The sequence below is a fragment of the Eucalyptus grandis genome, chromosome 7 (assembly GCF_016545825.1).
Source record: "Eucalyptus grandis isolate ANBG69807.140 chromosome 7, ASM1654582v1, whole genome shotgun sequence".
Classification (NCBI taxonomy): Eukaryota; Viridiplantae; Streptophyta; class Magnoliopsida; order Myrtales; family Myrtaceae; genus Eucalyptus; species Eucalyptus grandis.
The window spans coordinates 45,896,227-45,918,142 of NC_052618.1; the positions used below are offsets into that span (position 1 = coordinate 45,896,227).

General features: G+C 40.7%; 2 protein-coding genes across 2 annotated transcripts; both read left to right on the top strand.

Annotated features, from left to right (window-relative positions):
- The first annotated feature begins 6,376 nt into the window (after positions 1–6,376).
- LOC104453714 (homeobox-leucine zipper protein HOX3) lies at positions 6,377–11,878 on the top strand. The gene is given in 5 exon segments (XM_010068321.3): positions 6,377–6,634; positions 7,296–7,480; positions 7,602–7,681; positions 11,318–11,456; positions 11,459–11,878. Coding segments are annotated over 5 exon segments (684 nt in total). The 5' UTR covers positions 6,377–6,537; the 3' UTR covers positions 11,642–11,878.
- A 5,404-nt stretch (positions 11,879–17,282) lies between these two features.
- Positions 17,283–21,296, top strand: LOC104453716 (auxin efflux carrier component 3). Its single transcript, XM_010068322.3, has 7 exons — positions 17,283–17,876; positions 17,995–18,847; positions 19,004–19,316; positions 19,442–19,527; positions 20,206–20,363; positions 20,499–20,575; positions 20,716–21,296. The coding sequence occupies exons 1-7, from the start codon at positions 17,472–17,474 to the stop codon at positions 20,780–20,782; spliced, it is 1,959 nt and encodes a 652-aa protein (XP_010066624.2). The 5' UTR covers positions 17,283–17,471; the 3' UTR covers positions 20,783–21,296.
- The last annotated feature ends 620 nt before the right edge of the window (positions 21,297–21,916 follow it).

Below are 21,916 nucleotides of genomic sequence, written 5' to 3' on the forward strand. Positions count from 1 at the left end.
GCGGAAGAATGCGTTCGAATGATATGATATTTTCATTCTTTGAATAGAATAAGAGTGTAAATGTCTTTGAGACCCTAAAAATTTCTATTCGCATTTTTTTTTTCAATTGAGACTTAACATTTCATGTTCGGATAAAACTGGGTTTTTGTAATAATTTCATTGATCGATATTGATTGCTTAAGAAAATCCAATGTAATAATTAGTCAAGATGGATGGTTGGAAATTGCAGTGAAACTCTTATTGGTTTATAATTCACAATTAGAGGAGATTGATAGTAAATCTTTAAGCATTACAATAAATAAGTGCATAGACCATTTTAGCTACAATAGGAAGAGCAAAAGTTACTTGGAGTCGCAAAGCTTTCGCAACTTAGCATCATCTCTAAAAGAAAACGACATTAAAAAATCCATATAATAAAGCCCCAAAAACTTATTTAATTTTGAATCCAATTTTCATCAAAAGATTTTCACAATTTTTATGTTAAAATATTGTAAATTAGAATTAATACTAAAATGTAGTAAAACTACTCAAAGTCTAATTTGTAAATGTTTTCCTAAATTTCTGATTTTTTTTTTCGTTTTTTTATTCCGAAAAATGGGGACTGGATTGAATCAAGAAACTGGACTTTGTGTTGATTGTGTAAAGACGAGTACTATGTTACATTAAGCTTTTTTTTTTCTTCCTAAAATGACCTTATTTTTGTTTTTGTTCCTCGAAAGAAGTTCTTTCTACTTTTTCTTTTTGTTTCAAATCTCTTTCCCAGCTATTGATCTATCTTGGATAATAGAAAATTGATTGACTTTACCAATTTTTTTTTTATTCTTTTAGTTCTAGGGACCAAAAGAACAGAAAAATAGAGGAATAAAAATGTTACCAAACATGGCCTTAATTTGTACAATGCGGTTCTAAAAATTTGATCCAATGTGCAATGTCATACTTGAATTTTTTATTTGTGCAATGTGGCCTATGAATTATTAACAAACGTTCAATGTGATCTCTAAATTATATGAACATGTTTAAAAAGTTAGTGATGATAATACACATTAGCCCAAAATTCAAGAACAATATTGTACAAATTAATAGTTTAGGAACAATATTACACATTATATTAAAGTTTATGGATCATTTGTGCTATTTTCCCTATATGAACAACTGTGCTTGTTGCTCTATCCCACTGTTTTGGTACCGAACGGAGATTTGACTCATAATGCCTTAATGGGACACGCCTCCCCCATTTTATTAAGAAAAATGGGGAAAAAGAAGAAGATGAATTGGCTTTCTCTTTCTTTTCCTTTTTTATTTTTATCTATAAATAGCCTTTGATTATCTCGAGAATCCTCTCCCTAAAAAACAAGGGATAATAGCATAAACAATCTCTAAATTTTGGTCTAATGTATAATGCAATTCCTAAACTTTTAATTTGTGTAATGCGGCCCCTGTATTTTGATTTAACGTGCAATGTGGTCTATGAGCTTTTGATTTGTGCAATGTTGTCTCTAAATTATATGAAAATATTTGAAAGTTTAGGATAGCGTTATACATTGGACTAAAGTTCGGGGATAGTATTATACAAATTAATAGTTTGGTAATGATATACCAAAGTCCATGACTGTTCCGTTCCCATTGTTTCGATACTGAAAGAATAGATCTCATGAATCTGACTCATAACGCCTTATCGGGACATGCTCAGGGTTTGGATTGCGGGTCTCCATTCCGAAACGCACGATCTGAAATCACCCGAGAAAAAGAAAGATTGGTCGGTCGAGATGATCGACATGTCACGGGGGGCCACAATTGTCATATATGGATGCCAATATTCGACAATTGAAAACAATGCGAATTGCTTTGCGACAATGCCGTGTAGGAGGAGGACTCGTGCGGTGCCTCGTGTGGGGGCTTGACGAAACGGAGAAATGACCTTCCCCTTTGCTGAGCTTGACCTCTCCTTGTTGCGCACCTAATTTCTCTCTTATCTTTTTCTCTCCGGGGCAGACCCGGAAGGTGAAAATCGTGCACCTTCCGTCTGGGACTCTCTCTCTCTCTCTCTCTCGGGAAGTACGATGAGATGTCCCAATGGTCCAACCAAGTGCCCGCCGATTTTTCACGAGAAAAATCGTACACCTGATCCATGTGAAATCCCGCTTAGCGTCACCTTACTCTCTCCCTCTCTCTCTCTCGAAAACGAAACGAAAAGAACAAGAAAAGACAGCCTCCGTCGAGTGTCCAAAAGGTACAAGACAAGCGCAAAGCAGGAGAAAGCAGCGAAGCTATCTAGTGCGACCTCAAGAACAGTGCTCCCCACACAATCTCTCTTTTCTATTTTTGACCCTTCACGACATATTCCACCGCAGTAGATTTTCCAAGTCTACCGCATGATATTCTCCACTGAAACATATGTGGCGAAACCAGAAGCGACAGACAGTGCGGAACGGGACAGAGAGGAAGAGAGACATCATAGGCGACACGAGTCCATGTTCACTAGTGATTGGATTCATTGACTTGGTGAGGAGTGGAGAGGGGAAGGGGGGCAAAGATGCACATAGCACGATTCGGCTGCTCGCAAAAGTCTCGGCACTCGGACATTAGTGTCCAGCCCTGTGCATGAACTCCAAAAAGGCTTTCCGCATTCAAGATTCAACAGCACCGTGTTTGGCCGTAACCTAGCGAACCCACGAAGCTGCCCACCCCTCCTCTCTCGCGAGGGGGTAAGTTAGTGGCGGTGGGGTTTTGCCAAAAGTTAAGTGGTGTGTTCCGGATGACGACATCTTCCGTCACGATGACGCGCACCGGCGGTGGAAAACCACTCCGCCGGGGGCTTCGTTTTCTCTTTTCTTCCCTGTAATGGGTTCTTTTCGTAGGACGAGATTCATTCAAGTAACATGGCGATGCAATGAAACTGACGTTCGGAGTTGGTGTTGTCTACCGTGTCTTTTCGTAAGTCGGTTTTAGTAAGTCAAGCGTAACACGCTTATTGACTTAAAACCAGTCGCACTTCAGTTTAAGTTAACAATGAACTTAAGCATTAGGTAACATCTGGACTGCAGTTAGAGTACGAGGACAAGTCGGGAGTTAATAATGGGCTGTAAATGTCTTCCGTTGAAGAGTCAACTTGATGTTTCTTGTACTAATTGCGAATCGCATCAAATCTTTTGATTTGTTGAGCAATAATTTGCCCTGCTGCTCTTTATGATGGCATTGCAGAATCGGTTTCTTTCCAGATTTGTAATTTAATCGCCTCTTAATTAGTTCCTTCTGACTCGCGGTTTTGAGCAACGTGTAACCGTAAAAAGAGCGATGTTAGACGTTGCTTCCCAATAATTTTGATAGAACTTTGAATTATTAGGTCATGAATTTTTAGTTACTTTTAACAATCTTGTACTAAGATTATATATGTTTTGCACCCCTAAGATTTCTCAAAAGTATGGAAGCGTGTCATTCCAAAGTATCTTCATTGAATTCCCCCCCCACAACAGAAAAAAAAAAAACATATTGATAAATAAATCTTAATAAATAATTTTGGAGTCAGGAAAACCGATATACTATAGTCAAACAAAACCTACACAACGTCAGCTTTTGAAATTGTAAAAGTACTATTCCGATTATTAAGTAATTGGTCAAATTTTTCCCCATTAAAAATCGCTAGATCCTTCCTCGACACCATGAGGGCGTGGTATATGCCGTAATCCTAATCTATAATTACATCAGACCGGATTGAAGACCTCATGAGCTGATTCTTGTGGACTGACTTCATTATATTTTCTGATCATGTGAATTTCATGTTGATCTCATTACATAATTAATGACGGATATAAATCTCATTGGCGGTTGTTTTTCTTTGCTTCTTTCCTTCTCTTTTTTACTGCTTTTGTTATCAGCACTTTTAACTTTCTCGATTTCTTTGTCCCCTTTCACATTTCTTGTTTTCAATACTCCATGACAGCAATCACATGTAATCAACTCAGTCTCAAGTTCAACTTGGCATAATAGCAAAGGAAACGAAAAAAAGAACAAAGAAATCCATGGAAAACAGTGCAAAGATAATGAAGAATCCTCAGGGCATATAAATGACATTCGTCCAAAACGCATGAAACCCTAGAAATCTCATGTCTTCTTCTTCTTCTTCTTCTTTCGGCATCCACGTTAAAAGAGACGCGTTGCAGCTCCCTCTTTGTGCCCGTGAGCAGGTAAATTGCATTTATGGTCTCATTATCTTCGCACGCCAAAGATCCCTTCGCTCCCGTCGATCACCCTTTAGCCCTACCTTTTCCCCCCCTCTTTTTCTCCCCTCCTCCACCTTTCCATCTCCTTTCCTTGGTCAAAAGCGAATGAATTCTGGGGATCAAAGTTGAATGAGAACCGAAAGACGCACCGGCGTATCCGATCTTGGTATCAGCTCTATCCCCCGTGTAAAGGAAACGTTGAACGAAATCCACCCTTTTCGTTAATAATGAGAAAAGTGATCTAAGACAGGTAAATTTCAAAATAACCGGATACTTCATCGCCTCGAGCGAAGCGCGAGTTAAAATTTTGATAGGGTAGGCCAAACGTGAAATCCCTTCATTTAATGATGCGATGACGTTGTATATTTTTGTATACATAAATTGAGTCCGTTCCTTAACCACTAAGCCAATCTCGTAGCGATATAAGTGTCAACTTTTTCGATACATGTTACACAAAAGCCCTTTCAAGTGCGCGATATATGTCAAGATTTAGTTGTATAATTACTGAGAAAAATGAAGAGAGGCCAGCATGCATTGCTCTAAACTTTGCTTTTACTCAAACGGTGGAGCTAATGAAATTGTCTACTCACATGATCCTGTCACAAACATTATTGTCCATGGACTTTCAGTGATTGTAATTATTACATCATCAATAGCCAATTTGCATATCGGTTATCATAACGTAACTATCTTGTTTTCAATCTTTAGACAATATTGATACGCTAAGATAGATGCATGATTTCAAATTAAACTCTGTCGGTTTTACTTTAGTACGTTTTACATGATTTCTCTATACCATGATAAAATCTATCCAAGACATCAATCTCAGAATAATTTTATGGAATTACAGCTCAAAGACTGTCACGCTAATTAAGATGAGAAACATTATGAGTTCAAATTCAGGCAATCTTTTATTTGGAGGGACCGCTATGATTAGTGAAAATTAACTCGGTATTATATTTAATTACAAATCCAAACACTAAACATTGCAAATAAAATACTTATAAGTAATTTTTTTTTTCCTAAAGTCCTTGGGGTTACACTTCCGCGTAAAAAAAACAATCATGGACATCTTAAGATCGATTTACAAAATCAACATCAGTGATGTAGCAGACTTCCATTGAATATTACATATGACCCACTTGAAATATATCATGTCATTTAATACGATAATTTCACCGATTATTATATATGACCCACTTATAATATGTTAGGTCATTTAATTCGATAATTCCATGTATCAATTTAATTTAGCTGGTAGCCATCGCTAGCCAAAAATACTAATTTTTTGGGAGGTTCAAAAAACCAAAAATGGGGGGAGGGGGATTATTGAACACGGAAAAAAAAAGGCGGGATTCCTTTTCAATGGGCCTTAGTGACACGTGCTAAACAACCAAATAAGGGAATATCGTAATTTTTAAATTCGTTGATCATGCTCGAGATACGCATAATTAATAATCTGAAAAATAAGTATTATCTCGTTAAGTATGCTTAATAAGTATTTCGAGATAATCGGGACGGGTTATGGTGGGGCAGTTTAGAGAATGGAATATCTTAGACTCTTGCAACAGGCAATAAAATCAAAACAGGACAAAATGCAAATATATTTTCTTGGGGTCTTACACTTAGTCTGTGTTCCCAATCATTTCCCAAGCTGACCTTTGAACCGACAACCCCCAGAGACTTCATCAACAACCTTCTCCCCCTATCTCTCTATTTTCCTCCTTTGTTTTTTCCTTTTCTCTTTTTCCCTCCCTTTCTTTTTCGACTTCTTTAATGATAAAACCCGGAAACAGAAAAGCCTGCTGGTCATTCTCATTCTCCTGCTGCCCCCGCTCCCCTTCTTCTGCGATTTCTTTTTCCACCCGTCGGTCGGACACGTGGCGCCCATCGGACGGGTCGGACGCCCTTTGACCTCGCGACCCCGGGGGTCAATGTTCGCGCAAAACCCCTGCCCCCTGCCCTTACTCCCAAGCCCACCAAGACGACGAAAAAAAGAAAGAAAAAGAAAACCGAAAAGAAAGAAAAAGAAGAAACCCTTTTTCCTTCTTCTTCGCCCTCCGCTTTTCTCATCGAGAAAATATATATATTTATTTCCTTTTCACTCTATTTATTTGACCTTTTGACCCCCTACTTTTCTTCCATTTCCATCTCTCTCTCTCTCTTTCTCTGAGAGGACTTCTCTCACTTTACCTTTTGCCTTCGAAAGATCAACCCTTTTATCACCATCGTCTTCTCTCTCTCTCTCTCTCGTCCTCCTCCTCCTGCTCCTCCTCCTACGGCTTCGTCCGTCTTCCCTCCGAAACGTCCGCCATCCATGGGAGATTTGGGAGATTTCCCCGGGAGCTCCTCGAGCCTGGAGTTGACTATTTCCGTCCCGGGCTTCTCTTCCTCCCCTCCCCTCCCTTCGTCTGGTACGCGTCTCTCGATTCCAGGGATTACCTTATCAGCTCCTCTTCGTTTTTTCCTTTCTTTTTTTTTTTTTTTTTATCTGAAAAGAACTCTGTTCTCGTAAACAAAAGAGCAAGCGAAGCAGCAGCAGCAACGCTGTCCCTTCTTCTTCATCTTCTTATTTTCTGACTTCTTCTTGTTTTTCTTCGAGTTTAGTCTCGATTTGATCATAGATTTCATTGCTTTTTTGGGCTCTAAGAGCGCGATATATTCACCGAAAAGTAGTTTCCACGCAAATAAAGCATGATCCCGGAATTTCCATTCGAAATAAAGAGGAAATTCCTTTATGGGTCCTTATTCACTTCCTTGAAATATTTTTCCTTGTTTAGGCGTTGATACATCTCAGGCTCTTATTTTGATGACCACCTTAGCCCTAAGTTTCTTTTTGTCCTTCTCTTTTTTCACGTTTTCATCGCTATAACCATGTCGAGATTGGCCGGATTACGATCGATTTGGTGCACTTTGTGCGTGCTCTATCAGTATCGCTATAGTTTCATTTTCGTTACAGTATCTAGATATTGAACCGCATAGATCATCGGTCTGCAACTGTCGGACAACATCAATTCAACAACAACAGCGAAAAATTCACCAACTGATATTAACAGATGTTGGGTGATGATGCAGTGAGGGACCTGGACATAAACCAAGTGCCGTCGGGGGGCGAGGAGGAGTGGATGACGATGAGCGGAGGGATGGAGGACGAGGAAGAGAGCAGCCACGGCGGCCCTCCTCGCAAGAAGCTCCGCCTCACCAAGGAGCAGTCCCGCCTCCTCGAAGAGAGCTTCCGACAAAACCACACGCTCAACCCGGTTAGAAACCTCATCAACTTTCTTTTAATCATAAGCATCATCCATCGTCGTCATTACCACTGCGATCGAGAACGTCATGGGCGCACGCGTGATTTTATGTGGCGGCGTTGTGGTTTCGCAGAAGCAAAAGGAGGCACTGGCGGCGCAACTGAAGCTCCGCCCGCGCCAGGTCGAAGTGTGGTTCCAAAACCGTAGGGCCAGGTTCGTATCTCTCCCACTACTTCGATCTCCTCTACATGTCATGTACGTATTCCGTGAGCGAAACAATTATAAGCGAACAAAACCTTTAACAACGATCTAGCCACTGATAAGTACACACAGAAGCAAAAGGCGATCAAAGACAAAATTTTAGAATCTGGTAACTGATTTTCCACAAATGGGTGCTAGCGAAACGCTTTGCTTTCTTTAAATTTTTCTTCTTTTTTCAATTTTTTTTTTTTGGGGGTTTGGGGGGCTTTGAGAATTGGTGGTGCTGGTGGTTGGGACTAAAAAGTGATCAGGATATTAAGAGCGTTGACAGAATATTATCGTCACAAAGTGGCGCTTCTCTCTGTGTAATCTGAATCAGATTCTACCCGTGGAGAAAAAAAACGTATGCCTTTAATGACACACAAAGCGATCCCCTCCAAATGAAATCGCAGGAAAGAGAAAAAGGGTTTTGTCTTTCTGAGGACGACACGGTTGTAGACACGTACAGAAACCCTGGAACTGTGATTTGACGATGGCGAAGTGGGGAGGAGAGGGGAGGGGCTGTTTCGGTCAATGTCGAGAGTTAATAGGGGAAAGGGAGGGGAGGGGAAGGGACCATTGGATCGATCAATGAGCAAAGCGCCTATGTATGCGCCTACGTAAACAGCAGCCTTCACGCTCGGTCAACACTCATTAATAATTGTCCTCGTTTTCTTTTTTTCCACCCCCATTTCTGCTTTCCAAGATCTGCGAGCACTGCAGCCTCTTTTAGCCTGCTTCTGCATTTACTCGCCCTTTCCTTTTCTCTGGAAAAATATAATCCTTAAGAGCTGCAGCAAGGACGTCTAGCCGTATGTAACACCACCCTCTCTCAACTTTTAAGTCTCTCTCTCTCTCTCTCTCTCTCTCTCTCTCTGTTCGAGTAGGAAGATAGAGGAACGTGAAACTGATGATTCGTTGACTGAGTTCGTGTGTTCTGTTCACATAAGTTTTTACTAATTCGAGCGGTGAAGTCACGGGATTGAGGGAAAAAAGGTCGTGCCTGCAGGTGTGCTTTCGATTTCTTTGGTGGCATTTCTCTCTGGGTTTTTTTTAATCGATAGAAATTAGCAGTCGGTTTCAGAAAAATAGAGCTCCGAATTTTTAAAAAAATTTCTATTGGATATGTAGATATTTTAATATTAAGTGATGTGGCGAATTGTTTTAAAAAGAAAGAACGCCATGTTTGGCACCCTATAAGATTCTGTTTGTCTTAATGTTACCTTAGTGTATCGATTTTATAAACAGGTATTGTACGGTATATCTTGTCGTATTTTTTTTGTAAGATAGCTTTCCTTTTTGGAACAATCGATTACCTTTTTTGGCTAATTATTTTTCACTTTTCTTCAAGATTTGCCTGATATTCTCATATCTCTTTTATCTGGAAAACTATAGATCCCAAATTTGGCTATAAAATCCTTTCTTCTTTTATTATTATTATAATTAGGGTCTTGTAACTCGTGCGATTGAGATATCAGTTAAGTTCTACCAATATATTCAAAGTTTCTATTTTACGCATTTGAAAATCAGGAAAGCGATAATTCGTGTAGTTTCATTTTCAGTAACAATTGAATTTTGTGCTTTGGAATATCGATTTCCTATACAACCTGTAGAAGACAGATTCTACAAGCACGGTTTAAACAATGGTAGATACACAGTTTTTTCTATTCCTTCCATAATCAGATTTGTTTTTTCATTTTAAGACTGCATAAGTGATCCTTTTCTTTTTCACATGTGGGCTTTAACCTAAAAAATTATTCTGTTTATCAAGCGCCAAAATACAATGTTTCATGAACATGGTTTACAAAACAGCTTAAAATATATATATATTCCGCTCGATTAAGGCGTGGGTTTCATCTTGATTAGCTTATCATTTTGTTCTCGTCTTTGTTCTAGAAGCCCTCAGGCCTCCTTACAACCTATGAAAAACTTCGATTTGTTCGGTTCTTCTGAGTTCTGGGCAAGAAAACAAAAGGAAAAGGTTGTTCAACATCCATCGATACGGAGAGAGAAAAATAGACAAAAGAAGCACACAAGAAACATAATAATATTACGTAAAACGTAGTTATGCACATTAGCTTTCCATGCATTTTTTTTTTAAAATCGGGGAGTGTCGGGTCAACAAAAGCGACGGTTGCATGGTTCTCTCGAAAGAAGACACGGCCCCCGCCAAAAAAGATTGGAAAAAGAACGGGAAAATATAAGTAGGTGAGGGATATTTATGAACAGTCAATGATGCGATCATCTCGTGAGACAGAGATCGGCTTTTTGCGAGACATCGGCTATGATGGTTGTCTGCACATTGCAGTGCAACGCCAATTTGTTTATAGACAGAAGAGAGAAAGAGGAGAGAGAGAGAAGGAGAGAGAGAGGGAGGGAGGGCCACATTAATAATGGCGGGGGATGTCTTTTTTGCAGATATCCATGTGTTGTCGTCGTCCTCGTGTGCTCTTCCTCTCATCATCGAATGCCAGTTTGACTGGCCATGCACGCACTCCCTTCTTCTTTCTCCTTCTCTCTCCTCCCCCCTCCCCCCTCTCTTTCTCTCTCTTTCTGTAAACCCTAGTATGGTGCAATAATTAGGTCATCTTTCTTGGGAAAAGCGTCATTATTGTTGCGCATACATGTTTTCTGGGGTCGTCTTACCTATCTGTCCGCCTTGTTTGGAAGTTCTCATTATTGCGCGTTCAGGTTCTAGACAGGGCAATAGGACCTGCTCACGATGAAATGTGTATGTATGCTTGGAGTTTGACATTTCAAGTAACTAGGTCTGGGGAAAATAATGATGGTACGTGTCCAAGTCCAGATATCATGCGGATCCTCCATGATTCTTCGCGTTTATGACAGATAATGTATGGATGTATGTATGTATGTATGTATGTATGTTTGTATGTATTGCTTGAAATATACAAAGCGGGGGTGATGACTGAAACCATTGGTTCTGCTTATACATTGAAACCATGTATGGATTTGATATGGAGCAAAAGACGAACTCAATAAAGTATGGACTAGTAGTGTCTTTTGTAAATGTAGGAGTTTCCCTAGCTAGTATGCACGTTACGGGATGCGGCGTGTGTATACTTGAAGTCCATTTGCGTATACATCATGATATCTTTTATTATTCTTTCATATATTCACATTTGCCTGCATCCCTGTACTGGTTTTTACTTATGGAAGTTCAAGTATGGAGTTGTAGTTCATAGTGCACACTCACGTGGCTATCGTGTGATTTATGAAAAATTCTTCTGCTATAGCAATAAGAACAAAAAATCATTTTTTCCTTGTTGTCAAATTGCCGTTACTCGTCTTCATTTTTTTAGCATGTTTAATTTCCTTTCTATATATGCATACATATGTATATTTCGTTTGATAATGGGCAAGGTCTTGCCTGGGCTTGGGTCCGCAATGATCAGATTCATCATGGTCGTATAAGCCCCACATAAATGTTGATGGATTGTTTGTTTGGTCAAATGTATATGTCAATCGATTCGGTTCTTGATAACCTATACTTTCTTTTATAGGAACGGTTATGACTTAGTGTAATTGATGGTGATCTTATGAAATTTTTATATAACGATGGAAGGAAAAACTACTTGCGACCGTGTGCAGGAGCAAGTTGAAGCAAACGGAGATGGAGTGCGAGTACCTGAAGAGGTGGTTCGGATCGCTGACGGAGCAGAACCGGCGGCTCCAGAGGGAGGTGGAGGAGCTTCGTGCCCTCAAGGTTGGCCCGCCCACCGTCATCTCCCCCACACATGCCAGCCCCTCCCCGCCTCTACCCTCAGCATGTGCCCTCGCTGCGAGCGCGTCACCTCCACCGCCCCTCCCCCCACCAGCACCTCCGCCCCTTCCGCCGCGACCAGGGCGCCGTCTAAAGCATCACAACTGTCGCCCCCTTCAGTTCATTCGAGGCAGCCATCAGCGGCTTCCTAGCACAGAGGGTGGAAAGAGACATATACAGCGATTTTCACATTGTTGCATAGAGTTGTGGATAGTTAGGATTTGGGGGACATAATTTAACCGATTCGCTCTCACTTGGGTTGGGGATGGGATTAACAAATGTTTTTAAGACATCGTTGATTAAGCTTTGGAGAGGGAGAGGGAGAGATGCTGATGATGGAAGTTGGAACTCATCAAATCATATATGATAATCATTAAGCTTGGGATTAACAAATGTTTAGCGAAATTTTGGAGGAGGAACATGATGAATTCTTGTCAACGTTGAGGTTATATGATAATCTTCTAACTTTTGACTCTGAATATTTTACGTGCCAGGTTCGATTTGCAACCTGATCCAATAAATTTTTTGAAATGACCTTATTGAGTTAATGGTGAGGTTGTTTGGTACTTTTCTTACTCGTTATACACTATCTTTGGAAAGCAGGGGAGATGTTTTTTTTTTTTTTTTTTTTTTTTTTTTTGGGAGGCTAGGGTTTTGAGAGTTCTTCCTTTTTTATTGTGCTCCTAATACTCGCAAAAGAATTTCTCCTCCTCCTCGGCCCGGGCAGCAGGCATTTGCCCGAACCACGTAGATCTTTTGTGCCATTTTTCTCCTCTCAATTCTGTATTTAGTAGAGATGGAAGTATGGAAAATTAGAAAGTGACTCCAAACCAATGAAGTTCATCATTTCACTCCATCACTAGAGGTCATGTTTATGATATTTTCTCTTGTGGAATATACATCGAATTAAACCCAGTTCATTTTACATTTAGTCAATGAATAACGGTAGAGATAGCAACAGTTAATATAGCAAATTGTTTAATTAGTGACGGTGGGAAAAATATAAAAAATAAAAAATGATGTGGTTACTCGTAGTCAATTGGGATTTTAAGAATCATTAACATAGAAGGTTCTTAGGGGACATCCCCCATAATTTACCAACTACATGACAGCCTCTCGTTTACCAACCCGGTCCACATGCAAATCTCTCTCTTTTGATAAGGTAGAAAGAGGAGAATAATATATTCCTTGTCTAAAAAATCCTAAATCTATTATATAGCGGTTAATTCGGTCATAAACCTTTCAATCATGTCAATTTAATTTTAAATTTTTTGAAGATTTTCCAATTTAGTCCTAAACATATTATTTGAATAATTGGTTGGAAGAATTATATTAGCAAATCGTTAAAAGGTTTAGTATTAAATTGGCATATTATCGAAAGATTTAGGATTGAATTGACACAACTAAATGGTTTATGACTAAATTGACTATCATGCAATAGGTTTAGAATTGAATTAGCCATCATACAATAGGTTTAGGATCTTTCATATAATCTTCTCATAGCTTCCTTGTTCTGGATATGCATAATTACATTAAGGTTGTGCTTAGTGGTTAGGATAAAATTCAAAATAGGATAAAATTTATCTTATCCTGCATTTGGTGTCTGTTCAAGATAGAATAAAATTGGATATAAGAAGGATATGGGCCGGATAAAGTTATCCATCGGAGATGTGGGATAAATGTGGATAAGATTTCTAATATCCAAAATAAGAAAATTATTTTGCTCAAATAAAAACTTCTTAAATTGACGAATTTTAAATTATACTTCAATATAAATAATATTTTGAATTATAATATAAGAAATTCAAAATAACAATTTATTTTTAATTTAATTTTGTTTTTATTTATATATTTGAATTTAATTGTATCTTATAAAATAAATTCAATATATAAATACATATTTATTACATATTTTAGGCATTTTAGTTTTTTTAGGTGTATTAGTACAATTTTCTTTTTAAAAAAATATTAGAGAATGATGGACGGAAAGAAAGAAAGAAAAAAATAATTTACTTTAAAAAAAGGAAAATAAAATAAAATAAAGTAGACAAAAGTGTTATGAGAGATTTTACCATCTCGGTTTATAAAATTTGTGGTTCATTTATATTAATATGTCATTTATATCAAATAATGTATATGATATTATGTGAATACATTCGATTTTATTACTGTAATTACTAAACAGTTAATAAAATATAACAAAATCCCTTAAATTTTATATCCTATCCTATCCGATACTATTGCAATTGAAAATCGGGATGACTAAACGTAACCTAATGGTTTTGGCTAATCACGGATTGGACAGTACATATAATATTCTGCCTAGATTACGTCGGAACAGACCCATCATTCATCAAGCACTTCTAATTTTGCATTGAATAACTGCAGAAAACGACACGATTAAAACGATTTTTTAAAAAGCTCTTTTGGCACTTAATCTTCTTGTCCAAGGCACGTTTAGTTTAGTCAACTCCGTAATCACACGCGACCCTCTTTTGATGGGCCTGGCGGTTGGACAATCTTATATATATTAGTCTTTGATTACATGCGAACTCAATCAACTAATTTGATCAGGACTGACTAATGTCTGGATTATCGGGGCGACATTTAAAAAAATAATTGGTCACTTCAAATCAAATTATTTGTTGGCCGAATCACCGGCCATGATTGTAGCAATGACCGATTTAATCGTACTAAACTTTGGATGACGCATGTTTGACTAATGCTAAATTTCTTTTTCTTTTTTTGGCATCATGGACCGAGAAAGTTGCATTTTTCTGTGGATTTTGGTAAACGTGACCCCTGATTTTGGCTTGGTCAGCATATAACTGCCACAACAACGACCCGCTAACAAGAGGGTTATGAACCCGCCGGCCCTTCACATGTCGCGCTATTTTTCATGCGAACCATTTCGATATCGACGCCCAAGCGGGATCTAGATGATCGGGATAATTTCGATGGCGGCCCATGATCGTCTTCCGATTGCACTGCGATCAAGTCATTATCCGGATGGGGGACTCTTGGAGGAAAGGACTGACCGTGAATTTAGCCATAAAAATCTATTTGCAAGTATAATTGTTTATACTGAGTAGGCGTGAGAAATCGGGGATGCTAATTTTGGGATTAGGGGGCTTAGTGAAATGGGCTTGTGGTCGTGAGGCCATGGCCCAATGGGCCGACACATTTCGCCTCCATTTTATGTCCCCACATGCACTCCTCCTATATTTTCTTGCATTGTCCGAGGACGGAAATTCGAAAAAGAGAAAGATTATTACTATGATTACTTTAAAATGCAAATTAACTTTCTCCATTGCATAATTACATCGTATAGTTCTCTTTGTCATTATAGATATTCTTTCTATACGGGTTTATTATTTTTCATAGTGTCCGTCAATTCTACTACACATTGTATTGTAAGGGACAAAATCAATTTTTAAAAATCTCGTTTAAATTTCAAAAAACTATGGAAGAATTTATTTGCAAATCTAAGCGTCAACATTTGTACAATGCAAAGACTTCAAGTAATTCGAATGTAAAAAAAAAAAAAAAAAAAAAAAAAAACTTGTTTAAATTTCAAAAACCTATGGTAGAATTTATTTGCGAATCTAAGCGTCAACATTTTGGACAATGCAAAGACTTCAATTAATTCGAATGTTAAAAAGAAAAAGGAAAAAGAGAAGCATAAGTATGAGTCCTGAGATCTAGATTAAACGAAAAAAAGAAGATAAAAGAGTAAAAGTCGATCCCGGAGAATAATTAATTTGTCATTGCCATAGAGTTAATTCAGCTGCTTCTCACTTGAGATGTTACTGGGTAGAACTAATATTCATAACCATGTTTTATACTTCATATATTCATATATTCTTTTTACAGTCAATTTTGGAATTTTAACATTCACATCAAATGCAATTGTCTTGAGAAAGTGAGCTTTACTATGGGCATATAGATGAGAAATGATATCAGGCATGGTGTGAAATCCTTAATTCTGCCTACAAAGTCGAAGATGTTGTTCTTATGAACATAAGAGACTATGTCACATTTCATTTCTTCGGGTGTTATTTAATAAGGCAATGGTTAATTGTAGCGCATCTTGCATCTTTTGCTTAATATAGAAAAGTTTATAAATCAATCATAAAGGAAGCTTATGAAAACTTTACAAACTGATTAAATGACTCATGGGTCGTGAAACTCATCTTATGCCGAGACTTATATCGTGTTTAGTTGCAATAGTGGTTATTATTACGAATGCCATATAGGCCGACTGCTTTGTTTTGATAATAACTATTGCAACGCAATCCCCATTATAACCAAAATTGTAATAGCCATTACTTGATCTCTTGTGTAATAACTATTACAACGAGGCTATAATTGTTATTCCTAGGACACCCCTCTCTTTGCTCCCGCTTGCTCTGCCAATTCAGATTATTAGCTATTGTTTAAATTTATTTTAGTTATAACTAAAATAATTTAAATTATTTATATAAATGATAACACCAATTATGATTATTTTGTGATGATTCATGGTCAATAGATGATGTAATAATAATTATGATATTTCGATAATAATTTACCGTTCATTATTTTAGAAATTGTTCATAATTCAATAATTAGCATGGTATCAGCTTCTTACCATTAGAAATAATTATTTATTCCCCCTTCTAACATATATCATTCATGAAACCAAACAGTGTAATAAATATGACATTACTTAAACCAAACAATGTGTAACAGCTATTGCGTCTCCATCATATTATACTATATTATATCCTAACATCTATCATGTTACGCCCATTGTGCGACAAACAAATATTAGAAATTTCTCGTTTAACATCGTGGATCTAATCCTAGCCTAGGTAAATCCACAGGGCTATTGTCACTATCAAAGGGGGAAATCGTTCTATTTGGTCACGTTGAATAATGCGGTGTGGTCCTACCAAAAAAAAAAATAATAATAATATTGGGGCATGGCGGGTCAAGGTTTTGGCAGAAACGGGTAGGTGTCTGTTCTTTTGCTTTTGCTTGTGTGTGCGTGGGATGTGCCATACGTGTTCGATTGGAGACAAGGTGATGTGATGAGAGAGGGAGGGAGATTTTTTGGTATGTGAAAAGGACTTTTGCACTATCGTTTTTCCATAAAAGCAACACCTTTCGTTAACCTTAGGACATTATATTATCATAATTGTCCTCCGAATCTTTGGTAAATTCAATAGAACTATTAGGTGAACAGGGGAAGCGACTTCTCTCCATGGGACCCACTAATAATACCGATTGTCTTCTAATGAACTTAACATATAGGGAATCATTATAAACTATACTTAATTTGGCAAAACTCAATTCTCAAATCAACGATTGCATATGGTACGATGAACAATTAGTATATTAATACAACTTCCTCCGTTGATTGTTGAACTCTTAAGTCACTTATTGACAAAATCCTTTTTATTTCGCTACAGCAGTCCCAAAGGATGTATTGCATCCGAAAATGGCCCAATTCTATCGGATGTAGAGGGTGCAAGCGAGTCGAGCTACCCTCGCTCGCCTGCTCGAGACGGGCTTGATTTTTCTTGAGCTCGAACCAAGTTCGAACCTAAGGCTAAGGGCACTTCATAATAATTCACTACTTTCCCCACGTAGGATTGAGTCACATGTAGTCAAATGAGGCCATGAAACATTGAACGTGACGCAAGAGCAAGCAACACCAAACCAAACCGGGTCGGGTTCGCTCCACGAGCCCATGATCCAGACCCGCTTTACCCCTCCGCATGTATATAATACATGCCCGAAGGCTTATGACATCGCATCATTCTCTCTCCCTCTCTCTCATGGTTCTCTCCTTGCTTCGTCTTCTTCACCAAAATCCAAACTTTCCCCACAGAAACTCCACTTCGCAGCAAGCGAAAACTCTGCACTGCACATAGTACGCAGTACAGTTCAATCCCTCGTCGCTTCTCCGCCTGCTTGACGACCGCCGCCGCCGCCGCCATGATCAAGTGGCACGATCTCTACGCGGTGCTGGTCGCGGTGGTGCCGCTCTACGTGGCGATGATCCTGGCCTACGGCTCCGTGCGGTGGTGGAGGATCTTCTCCCCCGACCAGTGCTCCGGCATCAACCGCTTCGTCGCCATCTTCGCCGTCCCGCTCCTCTCCTTCCACTTCATCTCCACCAACGACCCCTACCGCATGAACCTCCGCTTCATCGCCGCCGACACCCTCCAGAAGCTCCTCCTCCTCCTCCTCCTCGCCCTCTGGGCCAACCTCCACCGCCGCGGCTCCCTGGACTGGTCCATCACCGTCTTCTCCCTCTCCACCCTCCCCAACACCCTCGTCATGGGCATCCCTCTCCTCGGCGCCATGTACGGCACCGAAGCTAGCAACCTCATGGTCCAGGTCAGAGCGCCGCCGCACCGGCCGCCCGCTCGGTGCTCCGCGGTTTTAAATTACTTCTTTTCGAAAAACTTCGTGTCGAAATGGTAATCTAAGCTTCTGCGTCTGCTGCCGGCTTCAGGTGGTCGTGCTGCAGTGCATCATCTGGTACACCCTCCTCCTCTTCCTCTTCGAGTACCGGGGCGCGAAGATCCTCATCATGGAGCAGTTCCCCGAGACCGCCGCGTCCATCGTGTCCTTCAATGTCGACCCGGACGTCGTCTCCCTCGACGGCCGGAACTTCCTCGAGACCGACGCGGAGGTCGGCCAAGACGGGAAGCTGCACGTCACCGTGAGGAAGTCGAACGCGTCGCGGCGGTCCTTCGGCCTGGGCCCTGGCGGCGGCGGCTCGTTCTCCGGGATGACGCCGCGACCTTCGAACCTCAGCGGCGTGGAGATCTACAGCCTGAGCTCGTCGCGGAACCTGACTCCGAGGGGTTCCAACTCGGACTTCTACTCCATCATGGGCGTGCCTCGGCTCTCCAACTTCGGACCCTCCGACGTGTACTCCGTCCAGTCCTCCCGGGGCCCGACCCCGAGGCCATCGAACTTCGACGAGAACCTGCAGCCGTCCCCGAAGTTCGGGTTCTACCCGGCCCAGGTCGCGTCCGCCCCGTACCCGGCTCCGATCCCCGATTTCGCATCAGCATTCGCGAAGAGCGGCAAACCCAACCAGCAACAGCAGCAGCCGCCGCCGGCGCCGCCGGAGCAGCAATCTAACGGCGCGGCGAAGGCAAACAGTTACGACGCCAAGGAGCTCCACATGTTCGTGTGGAGCTCCAGCGCCTCGCCGGTTTCGGAAGTCGGCGGGCTCCACGTTTTCGGCAGCGGCGATTTCGGGGCTCCGGACAATCAATCCAGGCGGGCCGATCACAGCGTCAAGGAGATCCGGATGATGGTTACCGATAATAACCAGCCCAACGGCGAGACCAAAAGTATAGACATTAATCTAACAACGTTGTCCCTTTTCCATCATTATAGTAATCAGCGACTTAATCATTAGATTCTTAGTTAGACAATCTGAAGTCTTTCTTAATTTGACATCTCAATCTTATCCAAATTTCTGAGCTTTGTTTTTTTTCGCATGGAAGCTGCCCCGGAAACGACGGGATTTACTGGGCAAGATCAGTTCAACTTCGTGGCTAAAGCAGACGAAAGGGACGAGGGAACCGGAGGAGAGAAGGAGGCGGCCGGGCCCGACCGGCCCAACAAGCTCTGCGCGAGCTCCTCCGCCGGAGAGCCGGGGGGGTACGGCGGCGGCGACGACGCCGGGAACGACAAGCAGATGCCGCCGGCGAGCGTGATGACCCGCCTCATCTTGATCATGGTGTGGAGGAAGCTGATCCGGAACCCCAACACCTACTCGAGCCTCATCGGCATCATCTGGTCCTTGATCGCCTTCCGGTTAGGGCATACCGAATCATCCAATAACTAGTCTCGTCTTTAGATAGTGGTGTTTTCAGTAGTAGTTAGCGCGGGAGGTAACGATAATCGGGGTGGTGACTTCTTGTCTGGACGTGGTGGTGCAGGTGGGATGTGGGAATGCCCGAGATCGTCGACAAGTCCATCCACATACTGTCCGACGCCGGGCTGGGAATGGCCATGTTCAGCTTGGGTGAGTCGTCTTTCTGGCCTTTCTTCTGTTCTTTCTCTTGCTTGGTTACATCATCTCTCCGCCTGTCATCCATCCATGCCGTTCTCTCTAGGTTATCTTCGTCAACATTTACGGTCAAGTTCGCTGTCTTGTTCATACCGTCAGTCGTACTTATGTAGATAACTTCGGCAAATTGAATAATGTCTTGGCCAATCCTCGACCGGACGTTGACTGTACCAAACTCTACTCCAATCCGATTAAAACCCACATAAAAAAATGTACTCGGAATCAAGGATCAATCATTGTTCCTCCCATACATTGTATCAGGTGTGAATAGTGCTGCAAACTTGCAGCTCACAGTTCACAGCCATTATATTCTATGACCACCACCCAAACCAAACCAAACCCTGTGGACCCATGAGTGGCTCGGTCGGACCCATCCGACCCGACACATGGGTCCGACCGCCCCTCGTGGCCTTGCGGTCGTAGGGGCTGGCGGGCATCGGTTGATTTCGGATGCCATTTCAGTCCATTCATTACTTTTGAATTAGTTGCAAGGAAAAAGGAAAAAAAATGGGATTCATTGAAAGTTTTCATGTAGATTCGATGCATCTTTATGAGATGGTCCCCCGGTCGGGCTCTTTTATCCCGATTTGGTTTTGATATCGATATGGTAAGGTGGGTTTTGTGGTTTTGCAGGTCTGTTCATGGCTCTTCAGCCTAAGCTAATTGCGTGCGGGAACTCTGTCGCCACGTTCGCCATGGCCGTCAGGTTCCTCGTTGGCCCAGCTGCGATGGCCATCGCCTCCGCCGCTATCGGATTGCGCGGGCCCCTACTCCATATAGCCATCGTCCAGGTAGGCATCCATTCCTCCTAAGTGTCTTGATGTTCCGGCTTTGTCATTTGAATCGATGCTAGAAACGTTTCGAGGAAAACGAGCATGCCCTAATCTCATATTCGACTCCTCACGATCTTCGAATGATGATGGCAGGCGGCGCTTCCCCAGGGAATCGTCCCGTTCGTGTTTGCCAAGGAGTACAACGTTCATCCGGCCGTTCTCAGCACCATGTAAGTCCTAAACCATCCTACTTTCTCGAAGATATCGGGCAGCATCAGATCTTTCAAACTTCTTTTTCTTCCCTCCATATTGTGGCCAAGGAAGCAACTGATTATTCTCTCGAAAACGCGCAAAACTCCCTTTTTCGCAGGGTCATATTCGGGATGCTGATAGCCCTGCCAATCACGCTTGTCTATTACATTCTTCTAGGACTATAAAAAGGATTCCTCCTAAATATATTCCCACCCCCCTATACACGAGTCGCAAAGGAAGTGAATCCGAAGCATAATCCAATCCGACAATGGCGAAATTGACGACAAATGGGAGAGGCGATTCGGGGAAGCACTCGTGAGGATTTCCTGGGATTCTTACACGGGGAAGAACGAAGCGACAAGGGGTGTAAAACGTTAGGCGAATCCCCCCCCTGGAAAATAGGGTTCATGTCTCCATAAGAGGCCAATTAGAGCTGGTCTGAATTGGTTTTTTATTATTTTTCTTTTGCAAGTGTTGATTATTGAGTAAGAAAGAATATATATATATAGAGAGAGAGAACACCTAGCTATGTAGCTTAGTCTAATGTTTTCAATGGGGACATGAGGGGTGGGAAGGAGGTTCTAGATAAGATATACCCTTCATTATATTATTCCTAGATTCCTAAAGTTTCCCTCCATTGAATGAATGAAGAAGATGGAGGAGGGAATTTGGCTCCCCTCCTCTCTTTTTTCTTTTTCCTTTTTATTGCTCCGTCCATATATTCGATTTTGATTGTCACGATTATTGCCTGATTCTATATATGTCGCCTCGACATTTAAGGTTCTCTAGTCGTAAAAAATGTTTATTGGCTTGTCTTGTAAGATAGCCTAGTGGCGTAGGCCGATTAGAAGATTAATAACTATTTCGGAATGGTTTTTAGGTTTGGAATCTCGAGGTTAAGTTTTTTTGGCCTATGTTTAATATCTAAACTCATTATACTAAATTTAGTGACATTTCAACAAAATGATGGAGTCAAGCTATATAGTTTTGATGAAAAATTAGAAATATAAAAAGGACGGTTTTGGAGAAAAAAAAAGAAATAGAACAAAGCTTCCACATATTTCCTATGCTATTTTGGATGGATCCTTACAAGTGTTAATATAAATGATTAATATCCTGAAAATTTTCAAACTGATACACATGTAACAAATTTTTTCTAAACTAGTTTTTTGAGAACCAAAAACCCCAAACTGAATCTCAAACTGATATATTTGTAATAAATTTATCCTATGTTAATTTCCATTAAATTTTACTGTCAAATTATTAAGTTGAATGATATATGACAGTTTATCGGTATACCAATTTGCAATTTTACTTTA